Source organism: Bombus vancouverensis, chromosome 9, assembly GCF_051014615.1.
Source record: "Bombus vancouverensis nearcticus chromosome 9, iyBomVanc1_principal, whole genome shotgun sequence".
Taxonomy (NCBI): domain Eukaryota; kingdom Metazoa; phylum Arthropoda; class Insecta; order Hymenoptera; family Apidae; genus Bombus; species Bombus vancouverensis.
Window position 1 is genome coordinate 11,521,619 of NC_134919.1, and position 14,562 is coordinate 11,536,180.

Genomic DNA, 14,562 nt, shown 5'->3' on the forward strand with positions numbered 1-14,562 from the left:
CGACTTTGATAACGAAATCACGCGATAATAGCGACGTTTCACCGATATGAGATTTCATCTTGCGGAGTGTGCTGCTTGAAACGTTGAAAAAGGTTCGTAAGACGAGCGGAGAATGTGGATTTTCGGCTTTCCAGATTTATTAAAATTCTACTCGGCGTTAAGAGAGTTAGAAACTGTTTGAAAAAATTCGACAGATATGAAATTGTACGATATATGTGTTGTACAAATATGTAAGAATATGTGATTTAATGTAAAATTGAAATTTGAAAGATCACGTAATGATAAATTGAGGATAATTAGCGGCCACGTTCCTTTGGATCAGGTTGTTTGATTTTATAGTATTTAATTTTAATTTGCTGTACTTTGTGTTTTACGAGACAAATGCTATTAATATTCTTCGTCATATAAAATACGAAATACAAATTAAAGGAAATATTCTAAAATTAAGTAGCTTATGTCAATTCAATTTTTTGTCCCTCTCGATAACGACTCAACGATATCGATTTAATTCGCCTTTTGCTGCTACTAAAACAGTTAACTAAACCAGATTCTAAACGTAATATCATAGAGAACTTCTGTGTTCTCCGCTGTTCCTATAGCTGTACCTACTCTAAAGATACGAGAAGACGACTTAAAAGAGAAACAAGAGAGGCAGAGAGATGAAAAGAAGAAGCTCCCTCTTCCAGGAAATATTTTTTGCACTTCATTTATGGTCAGCGATCCGACGTTAAATCAGTCGACCGATAGCAAAATGCACAGGCTAACGTGCAGAAACTTTCCTACCCGAAGTTCACAGGAAAAAGACGCGATAAAGCGTCGACCAACAACTGAACTATGATAATAATAGTAATAATGAAACGATTTAACCAAACGCCAAAGAATTGAAATAAAGGGAAAGTTTTACGAAAACCAATAAAACTACCCTGAAAAATGAAGCTAGAAAGAAATATTTTACAGATAAATAAAATTTCCTAGAAATTTAACACGACAACAAACTTAACATTGTTTAATTGGTCATAGTGAAAGTATCGGAGCTTAACCAAAAGCTAAGTAATTTAAATAACACACTATACAATGAGACAACTTTAACTTATAAAATCATCTTCTAAACATTTAAATGCAATAATGGTAGTAATTTAATGTTTAAATGGAATTTTCAACAAATTAAAAACAACGATAAATTTAACGTTATTTAATTGGTTATAGAGGAAGTATGTAGTTGAAAACGAGCTTGAAAACGGTACAACCCTATAAATCTGGTCGATCGAACGAGCAGTAGTGGCATGCGTGCACTAGGGTGGCGCAGGTGCATGAATATGTCACGATTAATTCGCCACCGCGTACATAATTCGAAGACACACGGTACTACCGCTGTGACACCGATCGAAGATTGAGTTTCAAACGCGGGCCAGCGATACATGCACTATGTGCGTAAATTTTGCCCGATTGGTCGCAAAGCACAAAGCACCTTCCAACAGCTTTCATTGCGAACGATATCCGAAAGCCTCGCGTTCCCTTCCACGGTTATTAAATTCTTGCTCTGATGAAAATTAACGGAGACAGAATTAAACGTGCAGCTTCTACTCTGCGGTGAAATTCAGTTCTTCTTTTATATCGAAAATCGTTTCTTCTAACAATTTTCGACGATTAATTTTTGACGATTAATTTCTGACGATGGGGAACCTCATCACGGCCTTTGAATTTGATGGAATATTTTTCTAAAATAATTGGATTCTCGGTTTTCAATTTTATAACACTGATACATTTTAACATTCAACCAAAATTGGTAATGGCACCTTCAATGGTCGCTCCTGGTTTCAATAGAATGTTTTTGTTAAACAATTGGACTTCACGATCTCGATCCTGTACCATTGTCTTTGATTGTTTTAGACAATTTATAAAGTAACTAATCGATGGCGAGTGTATTTTAATGATCGTAATGATGACGGGAAACGCGGCGATCGCCTGTGGACATTTTTATGAAATTCCAGATCAAATTGTCGATTTTGTGGGATTATTTTCAGATATTTTAGAATGTTGGAGAAATTACTGAATAGTAGTGAGTGTATATATTACAGTTTTTAATTTTGTAGTAGTATCGTTTCCATAATGTTTAAAAAATTGAGAAAGTATACGGATGATGATGAATGTAGTTTAGCGATTAAGATGATTATGGGAAATATGGCAATTATTTGCGAATAGTTGGGTTTTCGATAGTGCAACATTGTTTTGGTATTCTTGTAGAAAATTGGCAAAATGGAAAATTTATAAAATGGCTTAAGAAGTAAAATAATTTTTCAATCATTAACATAACCGACAATCATTCATAATAATTGATGTGATTTCGTTTAGCTTCTTGAATTGAAACAGCTTGTTGAATGTGACTGAAAAGGTAATAAACGTTTCCATAATTAAATATCAGTAAACTATCTTACGCAGAGAATTTACATGGATACAAACTTGGTCTCTGTTTTATTTACGAAATGTGTGACAATTCATTATTAAAGTTTATATTATAAGAAACAATTGTGTGAGATCGCGGAAATGCTCGAACGTTTACAATGAAGGATTACGATGAACAAAGTGTGCATAATTGGTACATAATACATACTGAAGATTTCAAAACGCTTAGAATCAAACAATTTTCCTAAATTTTGATTAATTTGATTAGAATCAATTTTTTTTACATTGAATTATCTTCAGCATTATTTCTCCGAATTACTCATGTCACGATCGTATCATACAAATATGTACATTGTTTTAAATTAATATTCCATTTCTCCCTTATCTTTATTCAATTAATATTATATATTTAATACAATTTTTCCTCCCGTATTTTCATACTTCGTACTTTACTCTCTCTAAACAATTGAATGGCAGACAAGGACAAGAAATTATCACCGATCTTGAACACTTGTACGAGTTTTCGTACTATGGCTAGAAGATCGATCGATTCCATCCAAATTAATAGTTCAATTTCTTAGTATTTCATTAGCATCTTAATCCGTCTTTAGTTTGCACTTTCTAATCAACCGGCGAGATGATGTTCTAAAATTACAAACATGATTGCCATTGTACATGTATCCTCCTTCACAAAATTAATTCTCGCCAATACTTTAAATCGATTTTCAAAATGATTACTTCAATTCACTCTTAACCAACAAAATGTCATCATAAAATTACTATACTACATTGATATTATAACGTATTATATACAAATTTATTACCCTCCTTCCTATAATTAATTAGCAAGAATATTTTAAGAACATTGATATAAATTACATCCCTGAATGATTGAACGACACAGAGATAATCAGAAATTAACATCAACATTCGACACAGCCTCTCGTAATCATAAAATGACCAGTACATCGGTCGACCATCCCAAAGTTAGTATTTCGATTTAGCAAGTAAACAGCATCCCAAAATTTACCAGACATTAATATCGCCATGCACACGATTATTACCATCATTTCGAAACAGACGATCAAACACCAATAAAGTCCAATTGAGCGATCAATTGACTCGATTGCGGCTATTTATGCATCTATGAGCGATTGCAAGGTGGAAAAATTTACAAACTACACATAATATATCCAGCTGTATAATACATACATATATATAAAATATGCAGAAAAATATGATAAATTGCTGGCTATAATGTTCGATAGGCGAAACGAGCTTCTATTTAATATTCAAAGTATTTTCATTTTCCATCGTTGTATTCATAAAAGTATCGAATTGCATAAACGTTCGCAATTTAAACTGCGGGTTCTTATGCAATTACAAGAGACTTGAAGGTGAATAATTCACAAAATCCGCACAATATGCAAAAATATATAAAATATTCAAAGCACGACGCTCTTTATAATATTTCGTAAATAAGACAATTTTCCCCAGTTCCACTTTTCCAACCGTATCGATCAAAATATGAATGCATCGATATCCGCAGTCTGCTTATCACATTTCGATACAACTCGAGCATCTTGTTGTTCATTATAATCCGAGGAACGTTCGAGCACTCACGGGATCCAGTGTACACCGAGACAGAATAGAAAAGGTTCGCCCCCTAATGCAGCTTTAAACGATCGTTTACTCTCGTGTGGGCCATTTCGTACAATTTGCGAGGAGGCTGGCAAAAATAAAGTTCGAAGGCCCGGACCCTGGTGCCCGTAAAGCCTCATATCGCGTGTTTTATCCGCCGCCATTAAGTTTGTCCAACGAAGTCGGTAAATTTTCACGGGCGGCGATTAAGACGAAGAAGTAAATCGTACTCGAACTATTCTGTTCTTCTGCTCTTCTCCTCCGTTAGTTCTGTCTCGATGGACCTAACCTGACGTCAATATCGAAACCCATTATCCAGGCTCCAAATGAAATTATTGACCCATTTTGGGAATTCAGCTAACTACGAGCCTCAAAGCGACCATTGCGCTGTCTACGAGCGCGCGTCCTGTCCACACGTCACTAGGTCTACGCGAATTAGCCCGCCAATTCGCGAGAATCTTCTTCGATTTCAAGATTTGCGTATGATTATGGTCGAAAACCGTTGCGTTTATGCAACAAGAAGGTGTATGTCGGTGATTAGTAAGCTGATTGATGGTGATGATCGAACGTTAATGACGTTATGGGTATGATAAGATTTAGGTTGATCGATTCTACATCGGCTGAAGCTGAGAAATGGAGAATCGATGAAGAGTTCATACGTGGAACATATGAAAATGGAAGGTTCTCTTGCTTTTTAATAATGATGTTAATCTAAGTTCTTGTCTTATAGTTTAACGCATTCGCTGCTAGTAACATACATACATTGATATTTAAATAAATTTATCGACATAACTGTTACATTAGCGTTTCCGTGTGTTCCAATAAAATAATTAATAGGGGTAAATGAGTCCGTGAACAATTAGAACGATCATTGTTATTAAAATAAATAAATTTGTAATGAAGGAAAGAATGCTTGTCTTAAGGATTAATTAATAACAGCGAATGTGTTAATCGTGGCTGTGTCGTTTCTTTTGAAGCTGGGTATCGAAGAATACCTAATTTGTATTTGGTAACTCTTATTCTTCTATTCTATCAATTACAATGAAAATTAGAATTAAGCTTAGCTTTTATCCTGAGTATTTGTACTATTCGAATGATTACCTCCTCCAACAATGTAAATGAGTATCCTAAAATAAGAATTCGAAAGAAATTCATATGGTTACAATATCTCGATTGTTATGTCACAATATCTCGATGTATATGTGTCATGTTTTTTTGGAATAAAAAATTATATCGCTTCGAAATAATCGGTTTATGGACTTGCAATATGTCCAATAAGAAATATTTTCGGACCATCCTATTTGATACCCCATATTTCGACATACAATCGTCGTTGAAATTCCTCCTCCTTTGAAGAGAGAAAAAGGATCGATCAGAACTTCACCATCTTCCTTCAACTTTCCCAAAATTTACGTGACCACAACCACATCTTACCATACCCATAAAAAAGCACATTAAACCACCCACACAAAGAAAACCCCTTACTACACCTCAAACTGCATAATCAGCTGTTCTTTCAAAAACCTCTATTCTAAGTTTCCACCACCTATATGTCTCAACCAACCATTGAACGAGCCCGCGAATTAGCCCGCTAATTCACGAGAATCCTTCGAACCGGAAGCTCGAATTCACGATGGAATTACGCCCGAATATTGTCGCGTCCCTATGACGACGATTAAGTGTTGATCAAGTTAACGAGCGAATTATAGCTCACAGACGAACAATGTGTGCGTGATCTAATTCGAGCGTAATTCCACATGGTGTACTCTCCAATTTCGCTCAATTACTGTTTCCTTCCGGTTTATCCTTCAGCTTATGAAAACTTCGATAATTATTCAGAACAGGATGCACTTGATCGATCTCGATCATCTTCAAATATACTGTCGGAATAAACATTTACAGTAACCGTTTCCTATGCACATAACTGCCGATCCAACCAATAAACCAACTTACGTTTAATATACTATGTTTAATAGTATGCACGCTTGTAGTATGTAAATACAGTTTAACTTTGTTAACGAGATTGATTACAATTTCGAGCAACTAAAAATAAGAGTAAACCGTTAGAACCGGAAACAATTCCTGCATTGGAATTATTTCGGAATTTCTCTATTAATCCAGCCCAATCTATAACTCAATGACATATCACTTCTCTTACGAATATCAAAAAATGATTATCGTCAGCACGTTAAGTTTAGATCGAGCTATATAAAGGTGCCCATCTATGTCACAACGTGGCGTAATCCTAACTTGCAATCAACTGAAATCCATTGCGAACGTCTCAGAAACTAAATTCAAGGGACGTTACATACGCAGAAAAAGATTACTCACGATACGGACCTTGACGATTTTCAATGTTATATTCCGAATAATTATCAAAATTCTCTTGTACGAAACGTCGACGTCCTCTAGAGAGCAATGACAAAACGGAAGAGAAATAAAAAGAAGAGTCGAGAAAAAAGACGTCGACGCAATCGGTAATCCGTTTTAGGTTCATGGCACAGCCCTAGCTGCATCCCACGGAGACATGTCGATATTTCGATGAACGTTTGGATTTACGGTCGAGTACCTTTATCGGTGGCGAAACCACGACATTATACGATATTACAGAACGGGGCGATATTCGATCGGCCGCACGCTGCTCGTAATGGCGGCGAACCATGGTTTAATGGTAAAAGGTGTTTTCTTTTGTGCATAAGGTGACGTTGTTCATACGGGTGGAAGCATTGTGTGGTTGTCGTTGATGTCCAGCAACGGTCGTCGGTTCTGCTGGACCAAGTCCTGGAGAATCCTGTAGGAGGGCCCGCGTACTAGTTGTTATCGCCTGGATGAACGGAAGTCTGCACTAGGCTATGCCAGGGTCACCACCCCTTCCGGTTCCGGGGACCAACAGTTATCCGACAGCCAACAGCCCACCACCACCGTCACGAAACCGATCAGCAGCGCTAAGAAGATGTACACTTCCGCCTTGCCTAAGGAATCTGCACCAGGACATCCAGTTTTCACGTTTCGTTTCGACTAGATCGATTTTTTATGAGAACACACACACACATGCAGCATGTAGAAAATAAACAGGAACGAAAAACGTGCACAGCGTGCCAGGCTCTCTTTGTGAGAAGGTGAACGATCGACGTGCAAAATGTGGTCACGTGAAAAATGCCAAGATATGACAGAGATGAATTACGGTCGAGGTTTTGAATGGTCACTCGAAGCTTCCGAATGATTTATCGACGATACACGTTGAAAGCGAATCTTACGTGGATCGAAGCGAGCTGGATGGGAGGTTTGACATTTTGGTCGAGTGGAAGCTGTTTCTTTCCGTGTGGCAATTTTTAATTGCATTTTGTGGTTCGTTGATTATTCGGTCAAAATATTACATCTTTTTTCGTATGATAGATTTCTGCAGGCTTTTCCTTCCTTTCGAATTACTGATCATTCCGAAAGTTATCGCAGTTCTGATATATCTGAGCTGAGTGCTGTATGTCATTCGAAAAATATATTGATGGACTGTGATCTATTGATTGAACTAAAACATTAAGGAATATGTTGTAAATGTATTATTATTTTTATTTCATGTACTTCGGAGAGCAAACATAAAAATGGAAAGCTGCATCAGATACAGAATATGCTATACAGAAAGTGCATCAATTGAATATTGAAGTTCTATTTCATCCGTTATATTTTTCTGATTTATTTCCAACAGATCTTCACTGTGAAATCCTGAATATTTCTTTACTCGGAGATGATTTAGGAAGCAGAAGGACATCGAAAATATCTTTAAACAGTTTATTTTCCATGAAGGTATTTTAAAGGTTGTGATACATCAGCAAAAGTGTATTAAACATTCTAGAAATTATTTTAAATGAAAATGTTCAATTTCAATGATGATTTACAATCTTATAAAAAATAAACAGTCTAAAACTAACATAAACATCTATCATAATTCATTTTTATCGATCGCTATAAAGGCGCAACATATAAGTAGGCAAATAAACCTTCGTTCATGAAAACGATGAAAAATTGAGAAACTTTGCTCCGAATATAAACTGACTATAATATCTACGATATAATATCCAGAAAAGTGAAAAGTGGTTTCCTATGTCACAAAGGACGCGAGTTCCGAAATTGTGGACAGTCAATAAAACAACTTTTCGACGCTCTTTTTCATTTGAGAAAGCCTGTAAAACAAATTGATATACAGCAGGGACAAAATGTTATTTACACAGTATCCTTTCTGAAATTAAACAACAGGCCATTTTTATTGCCTAGAAATATTTTAACAGAACCGCGAGAAATTGGCAAAATAAATCCATTGATAGAACAAAGTTAAAATGGAGACTAAACCATTAAACGTTTATTTCGAAAAATGAATATCTATAAATCTCCTTTCAATCTATCGAATGTAAAATATCAATTCGTTCTATAAGCGATTTGTAGATGTAAAAATATACCGAATATGGTTTTCGGCGTTCTAGTAAAGAAATTTTTATCAAAAAATGTTCACCGTGTTCTAAAAATCTATCTAAATCACAGAAGTTTTATATGGAGATGAAAAAATTGCGATACGGAGAAGAATTACAGAAAAATTATAGAGGAAGATAACAAACCGACGATTGACCATATAATATTTTTCTAGAATTTCATGTCCAACTTTTGATTAAAAAACAACAAAGCTTAGGAATCGACTTAACGAAGAAACAAATCAAAGATAACAGAGAGCATACATAAGAAATAGTTTGGGAAGTGTACTTTCCACGAGTTTAAAACTAGAAACTAAATTCACTGTGTATACTCAGGTTCTCCACGCTCTAGTCGCGGTTGTTTCATGCTTATCGCGAAGAAAAGTAAAATTTTAACTTATGATGAAATATTCGCCTATATAACTCAAGATACATCGATCTACGAGGAAATCTGGAAGTTAAATCAGAACCTAAGATTCGCGAACGAAAACACGCGTACTGTTCATTCGTTTCATGAATTTTTCACGTTCCCTGCTGTACCATCTTCGACGCACAATAAAATTGACAGAGATTCGGAAAAAACGAATTTCACTTTCACTTAATCCTTTTAACTTTCGTTTTAATTTTTATCGAATTAAATATTTGATAAATAAATACAGTCAAATCTAGTTTATACGAACGAGTGAATGCTCAGTTTCAAATATACAAACTCATATAGCGGATTCTTATCTGTCTATAGTATTATGGACAGCTAATTCGAGCTTATCGAGTTATAAAGTCGAGAAGTTCTCGCAGTAATACGGTGAGAATTTGTTCGCGCTAATGAGCTACAAAGCTAACATGAACAGCGTGAAAGTTATACGCAGACATTCAGTAACGCGATCAGTATAAGTTTATGGACGACAATTACTGTTTGATGAACATTTATAGACCGTGTACCGTATGTTTTATAAATGCGGGAAGATGCGCAATAAAACATAAATATGTGAAATGAAATAGGAAATCATTTTCTCGTGGAAATGTGGAATTTTAAATGGCACATGCTTCGCAATTAATATATTCGACATAACAATATATACATCTGTAAATAGAGATCACTCTGGTGGAATAAAACGCAATATACGAAATGAAATTCATTGAATTACTAAGTTATTTTATATTTGGAATAAATAAATATTTGATATTTTATATTAATGCTACAAGTTGTTTCAATAATCTACACATATTCAGGATCACCAGTATGGGAAAAATCGTGTAGGATCTAAAGCAATAATAAAGTAATTGCTCAGGATTTAGCATAAGTTACTAAAAATGTTCTTAACTAATCACAATAAAGACATGCCATATTAGCAGCAAAAAAATGGTTCATATGCAAAATGCTGTTTCTTGCATTCTAACAAGTACACATTATTTAAAGAACATTTTACTATCAGATGTCCCTAATGTAGCTAGAACTTATGCATGCATAGTGAAACATTCCGGATTCCTGCAACGTTAAGACCACATCTCAACGACAATGCAAGGTGAGCTAATAAAAAGTGCTCCCAAATTTTCACATTTCTTGCTGAATACATCACATACGACAGACAAGAGAAAGAACAAGAATGGAAAAAAGGCAAAAGTCTGTACAGAATGCAAACTATTCCATATGAATATCGTTAAAAACCTACAAAAACTACTTCAAAGAATTGGCCAAACTATTCGGTAAATAAGGCAAACTCGCGCAAAGAAACAGTGCATAGAAAATGCTAATCCTACAAAAACACATCAACTTGATCTACCTAAAATTCCTCTACAAACTTTTCCAAATAAAACGTAAAAATAAAACATCAACTATATATAAACACCAACATTCGGCAATACATATTAATTGGAAAAGAAATATAAATGAGATGATATAAATGAGATAAATGTACAGAAGTCATGCAGAACGGAAGGTTTACCTAGAGGTCCCTTCGACTTCCAGAGTCCCTTCATCAGCGTGGGGTCGCCGCGGCGCCAGTCGCGCCACCCTCGGCCCCGACGAGTCGGGCCACCGGGCCAACTTTGACCACCATCGGCGGCACCACCACTGGCGGCACCACCACTGGCGGCACCACCACCGGCCCCACCGCCGGTAGTTCCTCCGGTCACACCGAAACCAACAGCGCCGCTTCCAACGGCGACGCCGGTGCCAGGGCCAGAGGCACTGCCGCCAGCGGCGCCAAAAGTGCTGCTCGCGCCACTGCCAGCTGTGCCACCGCCGGGGCCCGGGGTGCTCGGCGAACCAGCCTGCGGCTGTCCATGGCCCCCCGCCGCGCCGCCACCGCCCTGTGGCAACGGCAATCCCGCCGCTTTTTTTATCCAAAGCAGCGTGAAAAATCAACATACGCCGATCAAATTATTATTGTACACTTTTTGGGTTAGTATCTTTGGGATCGCCTTCGTATCGAGGGAGCAAGTTAAAAAGAGAGCTGTTACGACGGTGTATACATCTGACGATTTTTACGATAGTTGGTGTTGGTTGATATTTGATTTAGTAATTGGTTATGAGATTTAATATGTAGTTTTATATGTAGGTAGTTTTGTATGATTAGGCGAAGACTTTTTTGTTTGTTGAAAGAAACTGACAAGATAATATGATTTTTTAATTCAGCCTGCTACTGTTACTTTGAACGATTGTTATGAGTTTAGCCATTAATTATCTTGGATTTAATAATTCAGTTACTAAGATACACTATTTTTATTATATATCAAGTTTATACAGTGACTACAAAAGGTATTTATACGCCATTGTGCTGAATATAATTGGATCCAAGTATATCAAAAATTGGTATCATTTAGTGGCACTTTCATGTGATTAATGGAATTTGATACTGTGAAGATGGAATGTAGAATCTGATAAAAGACACCTTCATTCATCTCCCACGTCCTTTTTTTCTTCTCACTCATCTTTATTTCTTGTCTACTCTTTCTTATCTACGATATTGAAATCTATCAGAGTGTCAGAAATGTATTAGAGATTAAGGCAGTGAACAGCTAACGTTCATTTAAGTAGCTTAAGGAATGATAAGACAAGTGATGAAGTTGAGAAGTTACTCTAGCTGTTACTAGTGCATCTATTAACAATAGTATGTATATGTGTGTGCTTGAACTATTGATAAAGTCGATAATAATCGTTCTGGAGGTGAGATTTGTGATAAGTTTCTGAAACAATATGACACTTTGGAACTGTAAGCAACGTAAAGTGCAACTAACTAGTTAGTAAGAACCTGCTGAACTTTGAGAAGATCATTACGAGTACTACAGAGTAATGAGTACTCAAAGAGTATTTTGGATGTGGAATATTCAGTATTTGTATATCTTTCTGATTCGAACGAAAAGAAAAATGGAATTGGTTAACAGTAATGCAACCTTCATGTATAGTTAAGTCGAAGAGATAAAAATGAACAGAAATGTATCACCATAGATGTTAATAAAAAATAATGTTATAAATAGAACAAATAACTCGTAGAAGTGATTTTTATGTATACGTGGGAAATTTCATAGCTTTGAGCTTTTGTAAAATATCCAAAACATACAAATTCGATTAAAAAATCGTAAAAAGATATGCGACATATTTTTCCACCAAGTTGAAGACGCTTTACAAAGTCGTTAGGTGTACACACCGTAATGAGGTAAGTCGGGGGAGGAAAGTTGTTGGTAGATAGGATCGTGCTCCTTTAATCACTGCGAGGGCAGTTGATTTCGCTCCCAAGTAAATTTATTCGATAAAGAAAAGTTTCTCGCGAGCGTAACTTGGATTTTCATACAAAGAGATCGTTATGCCTCGTTTGCCATGCCGATAAGTATAATCGCCGAATAAATTTACCGGGTCTCTAGAATCTCTCAGTGCCAGTTTATTTGCATGCAGAACCGCTAAGAAGATAAGAAAAAAATCTATTTTGCAGTGTTATAGAAATGAAATTCATTTCACCCGGAACGTTCGCACGTTTGTCACTGAAATTTTCACGGCACCGTTAATGCATACCTGTTGATGGTCACACAAAAACATTAATTTCATCATACCAAAATGTCGCAAAATATTGGAAGAAAAATAGATTTGCGTGATTTGGTATTCCTCTGTCAAAAATATACGCAATCGTATTGTATACCATTCCAAGTACGGTATCATATACTTTTTTTCGAGTGAAAAATAAAATAACTCAATTGAAGCTTCACTGGTAAAAAAATTACTGCTATACAGTTTGCTTATATATGAATCACATTAAATAAACAAAATCCATTACTTAAAAATTAAAATTTATCGTCCCACATTCTAGTACACGTTTTTCTAACTTTTATATATAATTGTAAAAAATTCATCAAAGATAAAAATTCAGGCTAATTTAAAAGCAAATATATTGCTATACGGTTCAGTGAAACTTAAATATGGAAAATTTAGATTGGTTTCAGTTTTCCGCTTTATCCGTGTTTATAACAAAATTTCTACGCTCGATGCACTCTGTAACAGTAATTCCTTTCCTGAACTTCCTTATCGCATAGACGCAGCGTACACGTAATTAATCCCAGAGGAACGAACTTCAACTGCTTTGAATCCGCCTTGACTGCATTAAATTTTTCAAAATAATAACTTTTCGTTTTAAGAAATTTTAACATGGACCTCACGTAATAACCAGTTGTTAAATGGTTATAAAATGTAGTCATTTGCAAGAATGCTTACCAATGCAAGAACAAACACCAATTATAACCTTTCCATTAACATCGAATTCAAATTTGGCACCAAAAACAATCGTTTGTTTCTTCCAAAAATAATATTTGCGTCGAAAATTGTGATACTTTTCCATTACACGTTAATACATATATCGCACAATATTCATATATTGTGTTGCCAAGACTTACCGCATAAGCAAAAGAGTAAAGTACTGGCAAGGAAGATCCACCCCATAACGTCATCAACAAGTCGTTTCTGCGAAGCTCATGTTACGCTGAATATCGTCTTTTCTGTCTGTTGGTTAAGCTTGACGATGCTGGGTTAATCATTTGTACGACAATCTCTGTAAAAGAAAAGTATTCGGTTTTGATTAATCATCCTGGCCGGGTTAAACGAGTGTTTAAAACGAAGACTGCAGGAGAAAAACAGGATAAGTTATATTTTTCTTATCTTATATAATGACAGCAATGTTTTAAAATTCTTATCTTATCAAAATTGTTCTTTTATCTAATTTTGAAGTTAAACATATATTTCCCTACACTTTTTGTAATTTAAAAAATATAGCTTTGATAATATTAAAATATTGTTTGTTTTAACGATTATATCTTCGGCTAGAATTAGCAGATTCTTTTCCATTTTTAGCTATTTTATATTAAAATATTCCTTCTTAATCATAAACTGAGACTAAAATCAAAAACAAGAATCTATTTATCATGTTTACCCCTGTGGTTTTGTAACGATTATATTTGTTTGTAACGTAACAATGGCGTCATTGGAAAAGCGAAATGTTAAATTAAACAAAGGTTATACTATCAGTAAATTATAAAGAAATACCTTTGGCGATGTGATTTGCCGAAACTGTATTCTCGACCAATTTCACAACACAGTTTTTGCAAAGATGTTTAATCAGCAGGAATCAATTTAAATGGAAATATTATTCGAAAGGATTCGATTACGTTCCCCAGCAAACCCGTTCAATTATGCAGCTTCTTACTATATGGTTTCCCGCCTTTATCGAGTATCGAAATTTGATACAACAACGCACTCTGTCGTTGAAAAGTATATACAGAGGATGTATCGATAAATCGCATTCTGAATGAAAGAATAATACAAACTTTTTATTTTTTATAAACTGAATGCGACTGTATGTACTTCATGATTTGTATGATTACTCATTAATTACACGATATGATTAAATATTTTAGACTATGACTACAATGAAGTTTTAACGAACTTAATATCCAAAGTAACTATATATGTAGATAAATTTTGACAAACGTATGCAAATCTTTCATTTATCAGAACACGAATACGAATTCAGTGGATTAATCATAAAGTATTCATAGTCTGAAAAATACGAATTAA

At 35.2% G+C, this 14,562-nt stretch overlaps 1 protein-coding gene across 1 annotated transcript in view; it reads right to left on the reverse strand.

Moving 5' to 3' along the window:
• Nucleotides 1-2,471: 2,471 nt before the first annotated feature.
• The window catches only part of LOC117163422 (uncharacterized), an 88,499-nt gene continuing 76,408 nt past the window's right edge, over nt 2,472-14,562 (reverse strand). Inside the window, exons 2-4 of the mRNA XM_033345675.2 lie at nt 13,386-13,540; nt 10,448-10,837; nt 2,472-7,025 (exon numbers count right to left, since the gene is read on the reverse strand). Of these exons, the coding sequence (XP_033201566.1) occupies nt 6,895-7,025; nt 10,448-10,837; nt 13,386-13,431 (567 nt within the window). The 5' untranslated portion in view covers nt 13,432-13,540 and the 3' untranslated portion in view covers nt 2,472-6,894. The remainder of the gene's footprint in view (nt 7,026-10,447; nt 10,838-13,385; nt 13,541-14,562) is intronic.